Here is a 23,817-nt window from a genome sequence, read left to right on the forward strand (position 1 = left end):
TCCTTACCCTCATCCCTTCGTGTTGCACTTAATGTCACGCACAGTATGGGAAAGACTATCACCGGCTGTGCATATTTAGGAAGAAAAAAAAAACTGACACATGGTTTTATGTGTTTTTTTTTTTTCTTTCTCCCTTGGTTATGGATCCGGTTGGCTGTCTGCCTCTGGAGGTGACTGACCTCTGTTGTGAGGTGCAGCAACAGCGGCTGAAGGTCGCTAATGTTGGGGGTCTCTGCAGGCTGGTCCAGCTTGAACCCAAGGTTGCCCTCCCAGACAGGTTTTCAGGAGGTAGGGACAAATTGTTTGTGTTCAAGGAAGCGTGCAAACTGTATTTTAAACCTCGTTCTTACTCCTCCGGAAATGAGGAGCAACTAGTGGGAATTGTGATCTCACTGCTGCAAGGAGATCCCCAATCCCGGGCTTTCTTTTTGCCACAGGGTTTGGTTTGTCTCCAGTCTGTGGAGGTTTTTTTAAGGGCTCTAGCCCTCATTTATGATGACCCTGACCGAATCTCCTTGGCTGAGCGCAGGTTGTGTCGCCTTCATCAGGGGAATCGGTCAGTGGAGATGTACAGCTCCGAATTCCGCAGATGGGCAACTGATACAAAATGGAATGACCCAGGCCTTAGAAGCCAATTTTGTAAGGGCCTTACTGAAAAGTTGAAAGATGCTTTGGCTGTGTATGAAACACCTGAGTCCTTGGAGGCTGCCATGTCATTGGCTATATGTTTTGATAGACGCTTTAGGGATAGGTGGGTAAGACCACCTTCTCCGGAGCCTTCTTGTCGGGGTAATGCCACTTTGCCAGGGGACCGGTCTGGCGGTGAACCAGTACTGGGGGAGGTGGAGGAACCCATGCAGTTAGGGAGTGCCTCTCCATAGTACATTTCCCCGGAGATTCACTAAAAAAGCATTTTTTGTTTTTTTTTTTTGTGGGAAAAAGGGACATTATATTGGGGCCTGTGCTTTGATTTGGATTTATTGTCACCCTGCAGTTCCCGGTTTGTTCTGACAGCAGAGGTGGTGCTAGAGAGCAAAACCGAGAAAATTTCTGTGTTAGTTGACAGTGTTGCTGGAGTAAGCATGGTTGATGCTGAGTTTGTGAGAACTCACGGTCTTGCTTGCTGTACTTTAGCTAAGCCCATTCCCATCTTCGCCATTGACTCAGCGCCACTTACACAGAAAGCTCTGAATCAGATTGTACATAATTTAAGACTGAGGGTGGGGTAGATTCATTGAGAGATAATTCCTTTCTATATCCTTGAAGTGCCTTCCCACCCCAATTGCATTGGGTCTACCCTGGCTGGTGAAACAGAATCCATTGGTGGATTGTCAAGCCAGGGAGATGGGGAGATTACTGCCATGAGAACTGTTTTAAATATTTCCCTTTCTACAGTCTCTACAGAAACCTTACCTGCATTTTTGTCTAGTTTTGAGGATGTTTTTTCTGAGAGGAGGGGTCATCGTGCTTATGACTGTCCTATTAACCTGAAAGTCTGGAGAAGGGACACTGCAGGCCCTCCTCTTCGCCTGTGGCGGCAGGGTTCGTCTTCGTGAAGAAAAAAGATGGCGTTCTATGTCCCTGTTTAGATTTCTGGGAATTAAATCAAATTACCATCCGGGATCCATACCCTCTTCCTCTGATTCCAGATTTGTTCAGCCATGGTTGGGGGAGCTAAGGTATTCTCCAAGTAGGATTTAAAGGGAGCCTACAATCTGGTTAGAATCAGAGGGGGATGAATGGAAAACAGCCTTCAATACCCCTGAAGGGCATTTCGAGAGTCTGGTTATGCCTTTTGGTCTGACCAATGCACCTGCGGTGTTCCAACATTTCATTAATGATATTTTCCATCATTTGGTGGGGAGGTTTGTGGTGGTCTATCTGGATGATATTTTGGTTTACTCCCCTGATCTTGAGACATGTCGGGCGCATGTTTTTTAACAGGTGCTTCAGATATTAAGAGATAACAAACTATATGCCAAACTATAAAAATGTGTTTTCGCCGTCCAGGAGGTGCAGTTTTTGCGGTACCTGTTGTCGTTTTCGGATGGATCCGGAGAAGATCCGTGCTGTCCTTGATTGGGACTGTCCCAAGAACTTGAAGGCTCTACAAAATTTTCTGGGCCTTACTAATTTTTACCGGAAATTCATTGAAAATTATTCAGTAATTGTGAAACCCTTTACTGACATGACAATGAAGTGGTCTGATTTTTCCAAATGGTCGGATGCCACCCTGCAGGTTTTTTTTCCTCCCTAAAGAATTGTTTTGCCACGGCACCTATACTCAGTCAACCCAATGTTTCCCAATCCTTTATTGTGGAAGTTGGGGCTGTGGTGTGTCGTGTCTCAGAGTCTGTCCCCTGGTAAATGGCGTCCATGCGCTTTCTTTTCTAAGAAATTATCTTCGGCTGAGAGAAATTATGACGTGGGTGATAGGGAGCTTTTGGTGATTAAATTGGCATTCGAAGAATGGTGACATTGGTTGGAGGGGGCTGTCCATCCTATTACTGTTATTACAGACCATAAGAACCTGTCATATTCAATCGGCTTTACGTCTCAACCTTAGGCAAGCTAGATGGTCCCTGTATTTTATTAGGTTCAATTTTGTTGCCTCTTTTGTCCAGGGGTGAAAAACGTCAAGGCTGATGCTTTGTCCCGGAGCTTCCCTGGTGGTGGTGAACATGAGAACCCTACCCCAATTTTACAGAAGGGGGTAGTCATTTTGGTATTGTACCTTGAACTGGAGGGTGAGGTGTTGGAGGCCGCAGGGGACGCCCCTGCCTCCTGCCCTTCAGGAAGGTTATTTGTACTATCTAATCTGCGCTTCAAAGTAATTAAGGAACATTATAACTCTGTGCTTGCTGGTCATCCAGGTGGTAAGTCAACTGCGGACCTCCTTTCTTGTCGTTTTTGGTGGCTGGGGTTGCATCGGGATGTGGTTGAACACGTGTCTGCTTGTAGTATTTGCGCGCATTCTAAACTATCACATACCCGTCCGTCTGGTACTCTTCTTCCGCTACCTATTCCTAGCAGGCCATGGACACACTTGTCCATGGTTCTAATTACAGACCTACTGGTATCTGCAGGCAAAACGGTGGTTTTGGTGGTTGTAAATGGGTTTAGTAAAATGGTTCACTTCATCGCATTACCGGCACTTCCGAATGCCAAGACTCTTTCTCAGGTGTTTATAAATGAGCTTCACGGGGTTCCCTCCGATGTGTTGTCAGATCGGAGGACCCAGTTTGTTGTCCGGAGGCCACTCGTAGAAGTGGGGTACTGTCACGGGTGTGTCAGATGCAACATACAGTCGCTTTGTATCTGCCTGCAGAAGACGCCTTCTTAATCCTTCTGACTTTTGGACTCAGCAGCAACGTCCCTCGTGCTCTGACACACCTTGAACCAGGTTATTAAAGCTTTTACACCAGAATATTAGCCCAAAAAGCTTTGAAAACCCTAAAATGCGAGGTTTTGCAAAATCTTGTGACTTGCCATTTTCATGCTGTTTTGGTCTTCCTCTGAAAAATTGGAAGGAGTTGATGAAGGACGGGAGTGTGGCGACCCCTGATCATTAAATTCATGATAAGCAGTTGTGTACCTTTTGCTATAGATCTTAACCCAGTCTCTTGCCTGATTCATTAAGAGGCACGAAAGACTCGCACTCCACCCCCTCATCTAGAAAACCGCCGGTCTTGATATATTGGGGGTCTATGTGTTCCGAAATCACGAACCTCTGTTCAGATATTATTTTATTGTCATTCCTGCAGTTAGACAATGAGAATGGAGTTGTCTCCCCAACATGCAGCTCCACATAAGTAACATTACCATAAAGTGCAGCCCCATAAAAGTAACATGGCCCCATCCACACAACATTTATGCAAGCTGCATCCTGCAGCTCCTCACTCCTCATCTATACACTGCTCCATCCTGCAGCTCCTCACTCCTCATCTATACACAGCTCCATCCTGCAGCTCCTCACTCCTCATCTATGCACAGCTCCATCCTGCAGCTTCTCATTGCTCTCATCTATTCACAGCTCCATCCTACAGCTTCTCACTGCTCTCATCTATACACAGCTCCATCCTACAGCTTCTCACTGCTCTCATCTATACACAGCTCCATCCTGCAGCTTCTCACTGCTCTCTTCTATACACAGCTCCATCCTGCAGCTTCTCACTGTTCTCATCTGTACACTGCTCCATCCTGCAGCTCCTCACGCCTCTGTTATCAGCACACTGCTGCTTCCTGGTCTGGTCTGATCTCTACAGTGAAGGAAGCCCCGCCTCTTCCTATGATGTCATCCTCCACAGACACAGCTCTGTTGTAGACCCAGCGGGTAATGGGGATTACCCATTACTATGTCTCTGGCTTTATTCACAGCGAGTGTCTCTTTTGCATCTACATACAATAGCTTTTTCTTTGTGTCATGGTCTGTATTCCATCCCTATACAGAGCTCTTGTTACCAATCTGTGGTGCTCTCTTTATTTAAGAACACTGATTACTAAAAACAATGGCCGGACCTATACCACCTAAAGAAACGGACTTCCTAGCAATAGTCGTTTCGGACTTCTGGGTTGTGATATCTCCATTCTCAAAGCACATTCTCGATCCTTGACGCCCCGCTTCCATCCCCACCTCACTGGCAAAACGCAAAATCCCACATGTTACCGCGAGATTTAGAACTTCAATGCATGCCCAGCAGTTACAGACACTGTGGAACGCACCAGATCTCTTGCTTTGTTAGTGAGTTGGGCCATGGAGGATTTTGGGATCGCGCTCTGTGTGTTGGGATCTCACAACCCAAAAGTTTGGACCTGATTCTTCACAGAAAGTCGGGTTCTTTACGATATGTAAAGACCTGAGTTTTTTGGGGACTTAAAGGGGTTGTCCATTATTAGGTCCTGGGGTTCTCAAGCAGTGTTATGTCACATGAGACTGGCGCCCAATCAGCATTGACGGAACTGGCCTCGCCTTTAGACAAATGAAGTCAGATTAGCTGCAGCATGGACTTCCTCTTTATGTTCAATTTGACAGAGGGCAGGGACAGTGACGCAAGTGCTGATTGGGTGCCAGGCTCACGTGTACTAACACTGCTCTAGAGCTCCAGGACCGCAAGTGCTGACACCACTGGAACAGCGCTGGCACAGTAGCTGAGTATAGGCTTTTTTTATTTTATCGGGTATGAGAAGGGGTTGTCCTAGTAGTGGACAACTTCTTTAACCCCTTCAGGACCCAGCCTATTTTGACCCTAAAGACCTTGGCATTTTTGTCAATTCAACGGATCCTAGCGATTCTGAGATTGTTTTTTCGTGACATATTGGGCTTCATGTTAGTATTAAATTTAGGTCGATAATATTTGCAATTTTCACATTTTGAATTTTTATTCTGCTAAACCAGAGAGTGATGTGACACAAAATAATTAATAAATAACATTTCCCACATGTCTACTTTACATCAGCACAATTTTGGAAAAAAAATAATTTTTGGTAGGAAGTTTGAAGGGTTCAGAGTTCATCAGCAATTTATCTTTTTTCCAGCAAAATTTACAAAACCGTTTTTTTTAGTGACCACATCACATTTGAAGTCCCTTTGAGGGGTGTACATGACAGAAAACACCCAAAAGTGACACCATTCCAAAAACTACACCCCTCAAGCTACTCAAAACTACATTCAAGAAGATTATTAACCCTTCAGGTGCATCACAGGAACTAAAGCAACATGGAAGAAAAAAATGAACATTTTAATTTTTCTAACAAAAATTTTCTTTTAGCCTAAATTTTTTAATTTTCACATGGGTAACAGGATAAAATGCATCCTAAAATTTGTTGGGCAATTTCTCCTGAGTACACCGATAACCTCATATGTGGTCATAAACCACTGTTTGGGCGCATGGCAGGGCTCAGAAGGGAAGGAGCGCAATTTCACTTTTTGAATGGAAAATTAGCTCCAAAAGTCAAATTGCGCTCCTTCCCTTGTGATGCCCTGCCATGCGCCCAAACAGTGGTTTATGACCACATATGAGGTTATCAGTGTACTCAGGAGAAATTGCCCAACAAATTTTAGGATGCATTTTATCCTGTTACCCATGTGAAAATTAAAAAATTTAGGCTAAAAGAAAATTTTTGTGAAAAAAACAAAGTACTTTTTCTTTTTCACAGATCAATTTGTGAAACACCTGGGGGTTTAAAGTGCTGACTATGCATCTAGATAAGTTCCCTGGGGGTCTAGTTTCCAAAATGGGGTCACTTGTGGGGGAGCTCCAATGTTTAGGCACACAGAGGCTCTCCAAACGCAACATGGTGTCCGCTAACAATTTGAGACGATTTTCCATTCAATTTGTTAGCGGACACCATGTCGCGTTTGGAGAGCCCCTGTGTGCCTAAACATTGGAGCTCCCCCACTAGTGACTCCATTTTGGAAACTAGACCCCCCCAAGGAACCTATCTAGATGCATAGTGAGCACTTGGAACCCACAGGTGCTTCACAAATTGATTCATAAAAATGAAAAAGTATTTTTTCTTCCACAAAAATTTTCTTTTTTCATTTTTACGGATTAATTTGTGAAGCACCTGGGGGTTCAAAATGCTCACCACCCATCTAGATAAGTTACCTGGGGGGTCTAGTTTCCAAAATGGGGTCACTTGTAGGGGAGCTCCAATATTTAGGCACACAGGGGCTCTCCAAACGCGACATGGTGTCCGCTAACAAATTGGAACCATGTCGCGTTTGGAGAGCCACTGTGTGCCTAAACATTGGAGCTCCCCCCACAAGTGACCCCATTTTGGAAACTAGACCCCCCAGGGAACTTATCTAGATGCATAGTGAGCACCCCAGGTGCTTCACAAATTGTGTAGTGTATGTCAGGTTGGTGTGCAGTGTGATATAGTGTAGTGTATACACCACACACACACTACAACACACACACCAACCTGACATAGCCTCCTCAGCTGAGTATGCACTAGAATGGGATGAGCGGGACGGGCGGGACATTTTGTGTGCTGTGTGCGTGTGTAAAAAAAAAAAAAAAAAAAAAAAAAAAAAATCGAAACTTTATTATAGTGTGAGTGTACGTGTGTGTGTGAGTGCTTGGTGTAACCTTCAGCAGTCAGGCGTAGGGGGCGCGCTCAGGCACACGGGGCGCATGAGGGGGCGGTCAGGCGTAGGAGGGGGGCTGAGGAGATGGAGGAGCCAGCAGCAGCAGCAAGTGGGGTGATCACTGGGGCAGAAAGAGGGGCCGGAGCCGGCAGTAGCAGCAGCAAGGGGGTGAACCATGGGGCAGAAAGGGGGGCAGGAGCCGGCAGCAGCAAGGGGGGTAGGAGACCGGCAGCATCGGGGGGGGTGATCACTGGGGCAGAAAGGGAAGCAGGAGCCGGCAGCAGCAGGGGGGTGATCACTGGGTTTGTGGGGGGGGGATGATCACTGGGAGGGGGTGGGGTGATCACTGGGACGGGTGATCACTGGGACGGGGATGGGGGTGATCACTGGGACTGGGACGGGGGTGATCACTGGGACGGGTGATCACTGGGACGGGGACGGGGGAGATCACTGGGACGGGCGGTGGGTGATCACTGGGACAGGGACGGGGGTGATCACTGGGACGGGGGGTGATCACTGGGACGGGGGGTGATCACTGGGAGGGATGGTGGGTGATCACAGGCGCAGGGGATTCACAGTGAGCCTGCTGCTGCCTGTGATCACCGTACACCAGCTGGCAGAAGGAGAGCACCAGCAGGTGGATGAAGACATGGGAGAGGGAGCAGAGGGAGCGGAGGTCGGGGTGCAGGTATGAAAGTGGAGGGGGGGTGGAAGTGAAAGTGAAACTGCCAATCGGAGGGGTCCTAGGCACGGGGGGGTTAATCCACCCCCCATGGGGTCAACTACAGGTTGTCAAGTTGCAGTAGCAACTGTGACACCTGAGCGACCCCGCTCGCACGCGCTGCAGGGGTGCGATCCCTCCATGTCACAGACGCTGTGACATGGGTCGGGAACGCATCGGTTTCCATGTCACAGACGCTGTGACACGGGTCGGGAAGGGGTTAATAAAGTATGAACAAAAGGAATGAATAAAAAGAACAAACTTAATTACCCACTGGTATAAAAATAAAGAGAAATATAATTGTTTTCCTGAGCATCCTAGACATGGAATGAAAATGGAATATATGTAGATAAATTTTCGAGATCTGGGGTTGTGTGAGGGTTTATTTTTTGTGCTCTGTGCTGACGTTTTTAATGATATTATTTTGTGGTAGATACGATGTTTTGATTGCCGCTTGTTGCATTGTATTGCAATGTTGTGGTGGCCAAAAAAACGTAATTCTGGCTTTTCAATTTTTTTTTTTCTAATCAAAATAATTTTTCGATTTTTATAGAGCGGACATTTCTTAAAGTGGCGACACCAAATATATATATATATATATATATATATATATTTTTTTTTTTTTGGTGCGGCAAAAGGGGGTGCTTTGAACTTGTTTTTTCATATTTCTAAAAACTTTTTTATTTTATTTAATAGTCCCCTTAGGCTGCGTGCCCACGATCTGTAAAATGCTGCGTTATACAGTGCAGACCAAAAGTTTGGACACACCTTCTCATTTAAAGGTTTTTCTGTATTTTCATGACTTTGAAAATTGTACATTCACACTGAAGGCATCAAAACTATGAATTAACACATGTGGAATTATATACTTAACAAAAAAGTGTGAAACAACTGAAAATATGTCTTATATTCTAGGTTCTTCAAAGTAGCCACCTTTTGCTTTGATGACTGCTTTGCTCTCTCTCTCTCTCTCTCTCTCTCTCTCTCTCTCTCTCTCTCTCTCTCTCCCTCTCTCCCTCTCTCCCTCTCTCCCTCTCTCCCTCTCTCCCTCTCTCTCTCTCTCTCTCTCTCTCTCTCTCTCTCTCTCTCTCTCTCTCTCTCTCTCTCTCTCTCTCTCTCTCTCTCTCTCTCTCTCTCTCTCTCTCTCTCTCCCTCCCTCCCTCTCTCTCTCTCCCTCCCTCTCTCTCTCTCTCCCTCTCTCTCTCCCCCTGCCCAGGGAGCAGACAAAGAGGCCCTGCTCTGTCACTTCCTCTCTCAGACTGAACACTGTTCTAAGATGGTGCCCACCTTATATACCTCCCTCTCTGTGTATGAGCCCAGGTGACTTGCAACCAATGGGCTCCTACCTATGCCCAGAAACCGTCCCCTCCTGCTCCTACATCACTGGGTTTTCCTCCCCACTCCAGCCAGGGACAGATTCTGTCATGCCTGCATTACTGTCTAATGGGAGCACCGTTGAGCTGTCCCCCGGAAATGGGGTGTGTGTGATGCATGCAGCTAAACGAGCCCTGGTCCACACTCCATCCTTACCCGGGAGTGGAATATCACACCTCTGGTTTGAGGTGCAATACCCCTGTAGCGGCCGAACCCTCGGGGCGCTACAATATAACACGGCCAAGTGCTATGCGATAAAACTTCGGATAACACTCGGCCCAGTGTTATTCTATGTAACCTCTCACATCTGCGATTATTTTCTCATGCCGATTTGGCATGACAGAACTATCGCAACATTCTGCGATTGGCAGTGAGACTCGGCTAACACGCACCCATACAAGTCTATGGGTGAGTGTGAAACATCGGACTGCACTCTGATGTTATCCCAGTGCAGTCCGATATACTCTGAGACCGGGAATGAAGGAGATGGAGAAATTACTTTCTCTGTTTGCTCCGCACCTGTGCTGCGATTCTTTCATGCGAGAGGACCGGAGCACAGTGTACTGACATTCTACTCACGCTTGCAGCAGAGCTGGAGCCGAGTGTCATTAGCATATCACATCTGATGCTCTCACATCAGATGTTATATGCTCATGTGATTCCAGCCTTAGACCAATTTCCAGCTATCATGGTGTCAAGAAGAAAAGCTGGACTCATTCCTGATGTAAGGTGGCTACCGGACACATAGTGGATGGGAGATATATATCACAGAAGAGGATGCCCTTTGTGATGTAAACTTGGAGTAATGCTCTAGTACACATAGTACTGAGAGGGGTTAATGGGAGCAGCTGAAAAGTTGGGCTGGACAGCTGCTCACCATATCTCCACCATTGAATGTGGTTCACTTTGTAAATTGGGACCTTTTTATCTCACACATGTCTGTATGTAAACCTCCAGGATTGTGTGCCTTTGCTAAAGGACTGAGAAGCTGGACTGTAACTCAAGCGGGTGAACCTGCACTGTTGTGTGGACTTTTTACTTTATGTATTACTTTATGCCAGAGAAGGACTTTTAAATAAAAACTATTCCTGTGATATCTCATCCCGTTCCCAAGTGAGTACCATTGTTACTTCCTGTGATACCTCATCCCACTCCCAAGTGAGTACCATTGTTACACTTAAGAGGAGAGACCTCCATTCCATTGTCATTTTGCTCTGCACCTTTTAGCCTTTGAGAGCAATGTTGTGAGATTAATGTAGAGACTTTCACGAGGGAACATCACACTGATCCTACTCCTGGGATTATCGTGTGGGATAGAATAACTGTACAGTAGCTGGACTCCTCCAGTCTTCAATCCAGGTACACTAACCGCTTAGCGTTACATTAATTTGGGCGTGGTTCAACCATTTTTCCAAAGTGTCCTCATAGTAGTTTTTCAACTTGACAATGCCAGTCAGCATGTTGTTCGTACTATTGTGAGCAGCCTGTGTGGCATAAACATGCTATTGTGGTCTGCAGCGTCTCTGTATTTATCTCCCATTGAGAACATTTAGGACATCAGTGGTTTGTATTTGCAAAAGGAGCTGTCAGTAGTGGATTTTGACAATTTGGGAGTCCAAATGCATTAAGCATGGCAGAACATTCCTCAGACCTCAGCATGCCAAGTTGTGTAAATGTGTGTATTGATCAGCATGGTGCTCATACTCCACACTCAATATATTTAGATGCTTTTTTTACATATTTTTCATCATTTGCATTCACATTAATGTCTACCAATCAGGGCTGTGGAGTTTGTTGTGTCCATATTGGTGGAGTCGCTATAATGGATCCTCTCCAACTCCTAAAATATATAATAAATTGGGTTCGTTAGTGCAATGCAGGATGTGCTGTAAATGTTTTCATAAGAATTTGGGAAAGTTATGAAATGTGCTATAAATGTCTGTTCTATTCCTGATCTAAGGATCTCGTCTTTTATTTGAGATGAATCTGTACTGCACCTTATGTACATGCTCAGTAGTGAGGCAGGGCTGTGGAGTCTGAGTTGGAGTCAGGTAAATTGAGGAGTCGGTGGTTTGGCTTACCGACTCCACAGCCCTGCTACCAATCCTGTGATTTACATAATTCTGCGACTTTTTCTTCTTGGTGCTGCAATTTCAGTGTTGAGTATAGTTTGAAGATCTGGCTTCTCCTAACACCCTTTTAAATGCTTGACAAGTCTCTCCATATGTACACACTGGGGATAGACCTGTCAATCAAATGGAGAGGAGCATTGATAAGCCCAACTGAGGGTGATGCCGAACTAGTCTTGGATATTCTTAGGGCGCAATCAGGCGGCCATATAATATGGAAAACGATCACATCGTAATGCAAGGACTGGCCGGCGGCTCTTCTGACTCGAGCGTAGCAGCTGCGTAGAAATACATGATGTCATGCTCGGGTCAGGAGAGCCGCCGGCCAGTCTGAGCATTGCGATAGGATCGTCATCCGACACTGAGCCCGCATCTTTTCCTGTACATGACAGCTGATGTGATCAACTGTCATGTGCCTCTAAGAGTCGCAGGTGGATCAGAGATCCACCCGAGGCTGTTAATCAATCACTGACAACAGCATTTAACATGCACCAGACGGAAGCGCATCACCAATCCCGCCCATCGAGTGTCAGGTGATCGGGGGCGCCGATGTGTTGACGTGATAGCTGGGGGTTTGCAGAAGACCATCTTACCTGTCATTGTAAATCTATGCAGATCGTGATTTCTGATACACATAGCAGTGCTGCTATGTACAGCACAGGGGACTGGATGATCACAGCTTTTATGACAGCTCACTGTGCCTTTACTGACCTGCCTCCTATTTTACATAATGCATCTAATAGTGCAGGGCTAGGTAAAATAGGAGGCAGGTCAGTGAAGGATCAATGGCCTGTTATAAGAGCATGCAGATGAATATGTAAGCAGAGCACCAGATAGAGCGCCCCCCACAGGCCGCCCCGAAGCACAAGCATTTCATTATCTCCAAACTGAAAGTAAAGATTACACAAGAACCACAGGACTGATTTTATCAACCAAGGTAATATTTTAATCAGTGTAATGTCATCCACCTGACAGTGTTTGTAGTTTACTGAGCACAATCCTGCTGACAGGTGCACTTTAAATAAAAAAGAACCTATACATGTTTGGTATATGCGAACTTGCAATGACCTGGAGAATCATAATGGCTGGTCACTTTTAGCATTTAGTGAACATGGTAAAAAAAAAAAAAAAAAAAAACAATTGTGGAATTGCACTTTTTTTGCAATTTCACCGCACTTAATTTTTTTTTTACCGTTTTTACAGTACACTATATTGTAAAATGGTGGTGTACGAAAGTACAACGCAAAAAACAAGCCCTTTTACAGCTATATTGACGGTAAAATAAAAATGTTATGTCTCTGGGAACATGGGGAGCAAAAAATAAAAGCGCAAAAATGAAAAATTGGAAAAAGTCGTGTAGGGGCTAATACCCCTCCCCCTTGACCAAAAATGCAACATAACTATGAAATGCAACATTGCATTGTAGATTCATGTAGGTTCACACCAGGAAAAGACCATGCAGAATTGTCGTGGAGTGTACAATTGCTAAATTCAACTATTAAAGCAAATATTCAAAGATGAATACCCCTTTCTGACATGGTCAGTAATAGTACGCACCACGTCTGAAAGGCCAGTTCAGCGGGGGCTCTGGCGGTGAGCCCGCACTGATTCTTACAGCATTTAACAGCGCCCCGCCGGAAGCGCGGCATTAGCCCATCGGTGACCCAGGGTCACTGATAAGTGGGAATGACAACCCGGGGTCTGCAGCAGACCCCTGTGGTTGTCATGTCTCGCTTGCTATGAGCGCCACCCTGTGGTCGGCGCTCATAGCAAGTGAGCATTTCTACTACATAGAGGCGATCTGCTCATCACCTTTATGTAGGTGATCGGACTGCTGCTGCTTCTAGTCTCCTATGGAGACTATAAGTGTAAAAAAAAAAAATGTTTTTAAAAAAATTAAACAAAATATAAAAGTTTAAATAACCCCCCTTGTGCCCCATTCAAAATAAAATAATAAAAAAGAAACCCCAGATACACATATATTATCAATATAAAAAAGTAATTAATCCGATCGGTAAACGGCGTAACAAGAAAAAAATTCCAAACACCAGAATTACGTTTTTTGGTCGCCGCAACATTGCAATAAAATGCAATAACGGGCGATCAAAACATCGGATCTACCCCAAAATGGTATCAATGAAAACATCAGCCCGGCTTGCAAAAAATAAGCCCTCATCTAGCTGCAGATCCCGAAAAATGGAGATGTTACGGGTCTTGGAAAATGGCGCTATTTTTTTTTTTTTAAAGAAAACTTTGGAACTTTTTTTCACCACTTAAATAAAAAAGAACCTATACATGTTTGGTGTCTACGAACTTGTAATGACCTGGAGAATAATAATGGCAGGTCCGTTTTAGAATTCAGTGAACGTGGTAAAAAAACCCAGCAACTGTAGAATTGCATTTTTTTTTTTGCAATTTCACTGCACTTGGAATTTTTTTCCCGTCTTCCAGTACACGATATATGGTAAAACCAGTGATGGCGTTTAAAAGTACAACTCGTCCCGCAAAAAATAAGCCCTCACACGGCCATATTGACCAAAAAATAAAAAGGCTATAGCTCTGGAAAGAAGGGGAGCAAAAAAACGAAAACGCAAAAAACTGAAAATGCTCCGGTCATTAAGAGGTTTTGTGCACGTGTCCTGTTTTACAATATCCCTGTTTGTTAGTGCTGTAATCCACTAATATTCAAGGTCTCATAACAATTGTTTACTAGCAAAAATAATAGAACATATGTAGATTTCTTTATAATTTGCACATATTCATTTTTCTCTTAACAAATTTATTATAGATCTCTTTATATGGGATACGCGTTCATTCTTAGCATCTCCCAGCAACCAGTCCATGAAAAATGAGCAGAGCTGCAGAACAAAGCTCCTTAGTGGCCGCAAAAACATACGTAAAATACACATGACTCGGATAATAACTTGCTTGACGCAATACCATACACATTGCAAATGTTTCAGGTCAATACCCAATTGATTTAGCTGTAAGGCTTTGTCAAGAGTCCAATCCGATAACCATGTTTTATGTTTTATGGACCTACGACAACCGAAAAGAAATAGCGTTTTTTTTTAACACTTTGGACTGTAGAGTAGATACTGTAGTCGTAAGACCACATCATTCCAGAACTTATTACAGTTAACATATTTTATTGGTGGTACAATGATTGTTATGCATTGAATTCTTTACATTTCTAAACATTTCTAAAATTAGCTGAACTGATTTATAACTCCCATGACTCATCATGATAGGACATAGGTCTGTCTGTCTGTTCTCTAGATGCAAGAAGTGCTTTACCACATTATTGCTTTATATTGGCATCACAACTTTAGTAATTGGTATTTTGTATGACATTACTTCGGCTCATCTTTTTTCCATTTAGGTCCCTACAAATTCGGTTCCTCTCAGTGAAGATCTTTTTTATAAGAGAATTTTTCTGACTGACCAGTAAAGAATGGACAGGAACAAGGACAAGATGGCGGAGAGGATATTACATCTCACCCTAGAGATCCTCTTCCGGCTTACTGGAGAGGTGAGCGATTCTAATGACGTCACATTACATCATTCTTATCTATGGGAATAACAGATGGACAGAACTGGAGAGGTGAGGACTCTGGAAATGTCTGTAGTGAGATTTATTAATGTGTCTCTCCATAACCAGGATTACACAGTAGTGAAGAAGACCTCTAGTGAGCGCTGTCAGGCCCCTGTGTCTGAGGGATGGGGAAGACCCTTAAGCCCAATCACAGGGCTTCCACCTCACCCCCTGATACATGAGAACATCAATGACCAGAAGATCCTAGAACTCACCTACAAGATGATTGAGCTGCTGACTGGAGAGGTGACACTGCTGGGAATGCTGGGACATTATACAGTAACGCTATGAAGGAATGGGGGGGATGACTGTGTCATTGTATGTCAGGTTCCTTTAAGGTGTCAGGATGTCACCATCTATTTTTCCATGGAGGAGTGGGAGTATTTAGAAGGACACAAAGATCTGTACAAGGATGTCATGATGGAGGTTCCCCAGCCCCTCACATCACCAGGTAATAGACAGGACTAAATACACGCGGCCTATAATTATCTGTATGTAAAGAATGAATTCAGTCCCTGTATGTGTTTCCTCCAGTTCTATCCAGTAAGAGGACAACACCAGAGAGATGTCCCCGTCCTCTTGTTCCACAGGACCATGAACAAGAAGATCCCAGTGTTCCTCAGGATCATCAGGTAGATGGAGAGAAGGTGTCATGAGATCTCCCCTATGATGTGTAGACGGCTGTGAAGATCTTGTGCTCAGTCTTGTTTTATCCACCAGTGTTGTATCTTTTATACTTGTGTAATGAGAACGGTGGAGATGGCAGGATTAGAGCTGATCATAGATGTGACTTCTCCATCTGTCTGTGACTGTTACAATATTTGTTTCAGGGTGAAGATCTGACCCATATTAATACTACAGAGACATATGTGAAGGGTGATGTGCAGTGTAAAGAAGAGATTCTTACAAATGACTACCCAGGTGAGTAGTAAAATAAATGTATATATTTTCCATGTGATCACTAATTTTTAATTTTTGTCCAATAAATAAAAGTTGTGTGATAGATGTCCCTAAAAAAGCACATGACAAATGGATAAAACAGAGTTACTAGGGCTGAAGAGTGGCAGCTTTTCAACTCCTATACAGACGTGGCCAAAAGCTTTGAGACAGTCAAGAATTTTAGTTTGTACAAAGCTTGCTACTTCAGTTTTTATAGTGACAATTTTCATAACAATCTAGAGTAAACGCAAAGTGATCAGATGAATTGTAAAACATTGCCTTTTCTTGGCAAGTCTTACCTTGCCAAAAAAATTAACTTAATCACAAAAAAACAATTTCCACTAATTTCCAGCCCTAACATAACATAACATGACCTCTTTCCATCATTTCACTCATTATTTCAGCTATCTTAGTGCAAGAGAAAGTGTTAACGATGACCAGGCAGCTGATATCTCTCTCTGATGCTGTTTAAATTATAAAAGCAGATTCATTTCAAGCACCAGTGCCCTTTTAAAGTAACTAATGTCTTTCTGTACTAACTATAGTTGCCTCCAAGGAAACTCGAGCAGTCAGTATTGCTTTGCATCAAAAGGGCTTTGCAGGCAAGGGCATTGCTGCTTGTAATATTGCCTGTAAATCCACTATTAATCAGATCATCAAGAACATCGAAGAGACAGTTTGAGTTGCTGTGAAGAAGCATTCAGGGTGCCCAAAAAGGTCAAGTAAGGTCCAAGACCATCTCCTAAAGAATTTTCAGTTACAGTATCGGTTCAACACCAGTGCAGAACTTGCTCAGGAATGGCAGCAGGCAGGTGTCTGCAAGCACAGGGAAGCAAAGGCTTTTGTGGACTGGCCAGAAATCAAGAAAGACACAAAAGAAAACACTTCTGCCCAAGAAAAATAAGATTTAGGAGTTAAATATTTTGTGGAATTTTTCCGTGCTGCTGATTGAAGAAATCCGGTACCAGGAGATATTAACAGTGCGGTTTACACCTTTTCCTCAGGATAACCACATAACTCCTTTACTAGAAAAATATTAAGGACTGTGATGAATCTGCACCCCGCCTGACGTTAATATTATGTCAGCGGGATCACGTCGTAAGGTCTTTTCACCTGTAGCAATGTCACGTTCCGCACCCTCTAGGGGCACGTAAGGTCAGCTTGGCACAGTTTTGCACAGACACCCCCTTTCCACACGGGTCCAGGAAGGGAAAGGGAGTGAGAAGAGGTGGCCCACAGTCACTGACGTGGCACCACACTCGCTCACACCCCTGCAGGCTGAGAGGCCCTGTTCACTAGCACCAGTGAAATCGCACCTCGTCAGCTTGGTAGAACCGCCACCAGTTCCTCGTTGGATATAAGACCGGTCCGTTAACAAGAATTATATCGGGCCAGAAACCAGCCCTGGTAGCATGGAGAGTTAAACCGAGAAACGGACGTGTGAATTCGTGGATCGAGATAAAAGAGCAGCCCAAGGTTAAATTATGTATTTATTCACTTTAAGGGCACACTAGACAATACACTATATACACAATGGTTATACATATATAATGGTCAGATATGAAAATACAGGGTATAGTACAAAAGATATAAGCAGATGGATCATGTCAATTACTAGTGTGATGCTCGACCATGTGTGTATGGGGCCACATGGGAGCCTGGGCTACCAACTGGGTCCTAGGTCCATCACAGCACGTCATTCCCCCCCCCCTTCCCCCTTTCCTTTCGAAGTGGTCTGCATACATCCAAGAGAGGGAGAGACCACATAGCCTTACTCTAGCTTTTATCCAATGTGGGTCACTCCCCTCCTGCCCTCTGGTCTGAACTTCAGTCCTCTCCCCATGCCTCTGGCAGCTAAAACTCCAAAACTTCAGATGGGTCATAACTCATTAATGGACGGTCCTATGGAGGCGTTTCTGGGGTCATTGGATCGGTCCGGGCCCCTGCTACGCGTTAAGACCAAACACAGCTTAACTATCTGATTCCCACTAGCTATTTTTACGTATCTCCCCACCTTGTGAGGCCAGAATGGATCGAGACCCTGGAAGGCGTTCAATTAGGTCTGGTCTGGGGATCTCGGAAATATACACAATGTACGGCTAGGATGTATAGTATCTCCATAACTCCTTGTGAAATCATAGCTGCCTTAACAAGGCAATTTAGACTGCATGGTATCCACATGGCAAGCATGCCTTTTATTCTGCTCTAAGCTGGTCAAGGTGTGAGATCTGTCACTCACAGCCCTTTGACTCTCAACTCCCCCTGCTACTGCTAGGTGTTCTGTTACAATTGCATGGGGTTTTTTATAATCCCATGCCAAATAGGATACAGATGATTGACATGGAATTATATCTCCAATATTCTTCACAAGGACAGATTGACATTTTGCAGGAATTGAACTGCAGTAAACTTATTTCTCTGATGAAGCCCTCTTCAGACTTTTTTTGATATTTGGAAGAATAACTGTCTAGAGAAGAGAAGGTGAGCACTACCATGAGTAGTAGTAGTAATATTTTTTATTTATATAGGGCCAACATATTCCACAGCAATTTACAATTAAGCAGGGACATATACAGAAAATAAATTCAATACAAGATAAGACAGTTTAAACAGTTACATTAGGAGTGAGGGTCCTGCTCGAAAGCTTACAATCTACAAGGGAATAAGGTAGGGGGGGACAATAGGTGAAAAGTGCTTGTTATTTCAGGTCTAGCCATAATAATTGCAGATTTTCATATAAGGCTGCATGATCCGGTCGTCAGCCCGTATGTTTAAGTGCAATAATCAAGTATCAAGTGCAGTTGTCGTGGGCATGGAGGGTGTGGAGACAGATGAATAAGAGGGAGCAGATTCTGAACAATATTTAGAAGGAGGGAACAGGGAAAAGTCGAGGTGGTAGGCTTGTTTAAAGAGTTTTTTTAAAGCGCGCTTGAAGACATGGGGGCTACGTATCAGTCGGATCATCTGGGGTAGTGCATTCCAGAGACCTGGTGCAGCATGATAGAAGTCTTGAAGATGGAGGTGCGATGTTCGGATTATGGGAGATGTTAGTCTTAGTTCAATTGGAGAACGGAGGGCACGTGTAGGGCAATAGACAGAGATGAGAGAGGAGATATAAGGCAGTGCAGAATTGTGGAGCGCGATGAGTTTATATTGGACCCTGTAGTGAATAGGTAACCAGTGTAATGACTGGCACAAGATGGAGCCATCGGTGAAGCGACTGGACAAAAATACTAGCCTGACTGCTACTTCAGGACGAATTGGAGAGGAGAAGGTTTGGTAAGTGGGAGACCGATCTGAAGAGAGTTGCAGTCATCCAAATGAGAGTGAATAAGAGCGACAGTAAGAGTTTTAGTAGTTTCACAGGTGTATTGTGTCATGTCAATATTACAGCATCCTGAGACCATGTGTGGGGTTAGGATTGCTTTTCATCCAAGCGAGTAGACTTGCTCACAATTTTGCTTAAGAGCACTGCTATGAATAAAGAATGGTATCTAAAAATCTTCCAGGAGCAACGTCTACCAATGATTCAGGAGCAATGTCGTTATGAATAATGCTTTTTCTAGCATTATGAAGAGCATGTCATAAGCCAAAACTGATAACTTGGGGAGCTTAGTGAACAAAACATTGAAATTCTGGGTCCATGGCCAGGAAACTCCTCAGATCTCAATCCCATTGAGAATCTGCAGTCAATTCTCAAAAAAAATTGAGATAATCTCCAAGCACTGATTAAATAAAATGAGTGGGCATCAGTCAGAATTTGGCCCAGAAACTGATATCCAGCTTCCAGGGTAAACGGCAGAAGTCATGGTTACAAAAACAGGTTACAGTTGGAAATAGTCTTTGCATAAACGTAAATATATTTGTCAATAAAAGTGTACAAATGTATGAAATGCTGATAATTTTACTTCAGAAACAATTGAAACAACTGACTACAAGGTCCAAAAATACTTAAGCAGCAAACATCAAAAGTCAGTCTCAAAACTTTTAGCCAATCAGGATCTGTCTTCGTTTGGTTGGGAAACAGTCTGTAGCATCGGCGTCTCTGCCCCGTTCTAGGCAGAGACGCCGTCCCTCTCACCTCCCCGCTCCTGGCGCGGCGTCCTCCAGCGCTGCTCTCCCCGCTGCTTCCGGCGCGCGCTCCTTCCCCGGCAGTGTGCTTAGGGCGCGCGCTCCCCCTCTTTTAAAGGGACCGCGCGCGCCGTCCTAAGGAGTCCCCGGCCAATTGCCGGAGGACCTCCCATATAAAGGGCACCTCCTCCAAAATGGAGGTGCCCGAGCAATGTTGTTTGCACCTGTGTCTCACCTGTGCTTCAGCCCTCAGGTCCCGTTGCCAGTTACCTGCCAGATTCCTGCCAGCTTGCTGCCTTTGTCCTGCCTGATATCCAGTCACCTGCCTGCTAGCCTGAGGTCCGACGGTCTGCCTTCCAACTCCTGTCAGTCTGTCTATGGACCAGCTTGCCCGCTCACCTGGGAGCACACACCTGTTACCTGCCTGCTAGCCTACCTGGAGGCTCCGCCGTCACGTGCTGTGACCATCTGCCTTTCCAGAGACTCCTGCCCGTTCACCTGGGAGCGCACATCTGTTACCTGCCTGCTAGCCTACCTGGAGGCTCCGCCGTCACGTGCTGTGACCATCTGCCTTTCCAGAGACTCCTGCCCGCTCACCTGGGAGCGCCCACCTGTTACCTGCCTGCTAGCCTACCTGGAGGCTTCGCTGTCACGTGCTGTGACCACCTACCATTCCAGAGACTCTCGCTTGCTCACCTGGGAGCACACATCTACCATCTGCCTGATAGCCTACCCGGAGGCTCTGCCATCACAGGTCGTACCTACCCTTTACCCAGAGACTGCCCCGGTCACTTGCCGTAACTCCCTGCCCGTTCATCCAGAGACTGCCCCGGTCACTTGCCGTAACTCCCTGCCCGTTCATCCAGAGACTGCCCCGGTCACTTGCCGTGACCTCCTGCCCGTTCTTCCAGAGACTGCCCCGGTCACTTGCCGTGACCTCCAGCCCGTCCACTCAGAGACTGTCCCGGTCACCTGCTGTGACTGCCTGCCCGTCATCCCTGATTGCCACCCGCTCCCTTACAAGGACCGCCCCCTTGTATAGTAGCTCAGAGGTTCCGCCTCCCAGACCCGTTACAGTTTGCTCGGGCCATGGAACCCGGTGGCACCCAAGCTCCCTCGCTCTCGGACCTGTGTCATGAACTGTCCCGCCAGAGGTCCCAACAGGAGTCCATCCTGGGTCACCTGCGGAATGTCAATTCTCGCCTGGACACTCTGACTGCTCCGCCAGCAACCTCCGCCAGCGCCATGATTCGCAATCCGACAGCTCCGCTGTCCACCAACACTATGGTATCCTACCCCGGACCCCGGCTTTCTGCACCTCCTCGCTTCGGGGGCGACTCCGCTCAGGCTCGGGGCTTCATAAATCAGTGCACCCTGCACTTTGAACTCCTGTCCCACCAGTTTAACTCCGACCGGGCCAAAATTGCCTTCATCATGTCCCATCTCACCGGAGAGGCTCTGGCCTGGCTAAATCCTCTATGGGAGAGAGGAGACCCCCTGGTGTCCAACTTGTCTGCCTTTCTCACGGCCTTCCGGAAAGTCTTCGACGAACCTGGACGGAAGACCTCATCCGCATCGTCACTGCTACGCCTCCGTCAGGGAAGCCTCACCGTGGGCCAATATGCCATACGGTTTCGTACCCTTGCCTCGGAGCTGGCCTGGGATAATGACGCTCTGGTTTCAGTCTTCTGGGAGGGTCTGTCCGGCCGTATTAAAGATGAACTTGCCGGTCGGGACATTCCTACTACCCTCGATGACCTGATAGCTCTTGCCACCCGGATTGGCCTGCGGTTCCAGGAGCGTGCCAAAGAGGTCACCCGTGAGAGGAGGTTTCCACGCCTAGCTCCTACTTTTCAGCAACCCGTCACTCCCTCAGTCTCTCCTGAGCCTATGCAGGTCGACCAGACCAAGATGGTCGGTTCTCGCCAAGAATCTCGCCGAGCCGAGGGAAGCTGTTTCTATTGTGGCAGTAAGAAGCACTTCATCCGTTCCTGCCCGGAAAAGCCGGGAAACGCCAGTGTCTAGGACCACTCGGAGAGGTCGTCCTAGACATAAGTAAGTCCTCTCCGTCTCTGACCTTACCGGTCTCTATTGCTTGGGGAGAAAACCGTCTCTTCGAACTCGCCCATCTGGATTCTGGAGCTGCTGGAAACCTCATCGCCCAGTCTCTGGTAGAGAGATACCATATTCCCACCAAGTCCCTGGCGGAGCCATTGTCAGTTGCTTCCGTGGATGGAAGACTTCTCTCGGAGACCATCCTGCTCGTCACCGAACCTATAACCCTACAGGTAGGAATGCTGCACTCTGAGGAGATCTCATTCCATGTGCTGTCCGGACTTTCTCACTCCTTGTTGCTAGGTCTACCTTGGCTCCAGACACACGAACCTGTATTGAACTGGCGGTCCGGTGAAGTACTCCGATGGGGTCCTGACTGCCATAGGACCTGCCTGGTTCCGGTCCGTCCACTTCGCCCTCAGCCTACTCCAGCTAACTTACCTGGTCTCCCGGCTCCCTACTGGCCCTATGCGGACGTCTTCGGTAAGAAGGAAGCTGAGACATTGCCGCCCCATAGGCCATACGATTGCCCGATCGACCTGGTACCTGGCACCACTCCTCCCCGTGGGCGTATCTACCCGTTATCTGCAGCCGAGACCCGAGCCATGTCTGAGTACATTGAAAAGAATCTGGCTAGGGGATTTATCCGAAAATCTACCTCCCCGGCTGGAGCCGGATTCTTCTTTGTCAAAAAGAAAGACGGCTCGCTATGTCCCTGTATTGACTACAGAGGACTCAATCTCATTACGGTAAAAAACAAATATCCCCTGCCACTCATCTCCGAATTGTTTGACCGGCTCAAGGGCGCCAGGATCTTCTCCAAGCTGGATCTTCGAGGAGCGTATAATCTGGTCCGTATCCGTCAAGGAGACGAGTGGAAGACGGCATTCAATACCCGGGACGGTCACTACGAGTACCTTGTGATGCCCTTCGGTCTCTGTAATGCTCCCGCGGTCTTTCAGGAACTAGTCAATGACATCTTCCGTGACCTCCTGTACTCCTGCGTAGTGGTATACCTGGACGATATCTTGGTCTTCTCTCCGGATCTCCCCACACACCGGAGGGATGTTCGTCAGGTCCTGCTTAGGCTTCGGCAGAACCACCTTTACGCCAAATACGAGAAGTGCCTCTTCGATCAGACCTCCCTTCCGTTCTTGGGCTATGTCATCTCCCAAACAGGTCTGCAAATGGATCCCGAGAAGCTCTCTTCCGTTCTAAAATGGCCTCGTCCTGAAGGTTTGAAGGCGATACAGCGATTCCTGGGCTTCGCTAATTATTATCGTCTTTTCATCCCACACTTCTCGTCTCGGACTGCTCCCATATCTGCACTTACCCGTAAGGGGGCTAACCCCAGGATATGGTCGCCTGAAGCCGAGGAGGCCTTCCTTTCCCTAAAGAAAGCCTTCGCCTCTGCTCCCGTCCTGCACCGTCCGGACTGTAATAAACAATTCTACCTGGAGGTTGATGCTTCCTCCTCCGGAGCCGGAGCGGTGCTCACCCAGAAGTCTTCTACCGGGAGAATGGTAACGTGCGGCTTCTTCTCCAAAATCTTCTCCTCGTCGGAGCGCAACTACTCCATTGGAGACCGGGAATTGCTAGCCATCAAATTGGCACTAGGAGAGTGGCGCTATCTGCTTGAAGGGGCTCTCTACCCGGTAATTATCTACACGGATCACAAAAACCTGGCATATCTCCAAAATGCCCAGAGGCTCAATCCTCGCCAGGCCCGGTGGTCGTTGTTTTTTGCCCGCTTCGACTTCACTCTTCATTTCGTCCGGCGGACAAGAACGTCAAAGCTGATGCCTTGTCTCGGTCTTTCCTGTCCTCCGATCAAGAGGAG

At 46.2% G+C, this 23,817-nt stretch overlaps 1 protein-coding gene across 1 annotated transcript in view; it reads left to right on the top strand.

Moving 5' to 3' along the window:
- Positions 1-23,817, top strand: part of LOC141271387 (uncharacterized) — a 90,338-nt gene that overhangs the window by 11,468 nt on the left and 55,053 nt on the right. The window contains exons 2-6 of the mRNA XM_073681480.1: positions 14,700-14,849; positions 14,979-15,158; positions 15,240-15,363; positions 15,447-15,544; positions 15,743-15,833. Coding sequence (XP_073537581.1) covers positions 14,772-14,849; positions 14,979-15,158; positions 15,240-15,363; positions 15,447-15,544; positions 15,743-15,833 — 571 coding nt within the window. The 5' untranslated portion in view covers positions 14,700-14,771. The remainder of the gene's footprint in view (positions 1-14,699; positions 14,850-14,978; positions 15,159-15,239; positions 15,364-15,446; positions 15,545-15,742; positions 15,834-23,817) is intronic.

Source organism: Phyllobates terribilis, unplaced genomic scaffold (assembly GCF_046119375.1).
Source record: "Phyllobates terribilis strain yellow unplaced genomic scaffold, ASM4611937v1 Scaffold_5__5_contigs__length_657084704, whole genome shotgun sequence".
In the NCBI taxonomy this organism is placed as follows: Eukaryota; Metazoa; Chordata; class Amphibia; order Anura; family Dendrobatidae; genus Phyllobates; species Phyllobates terribilis.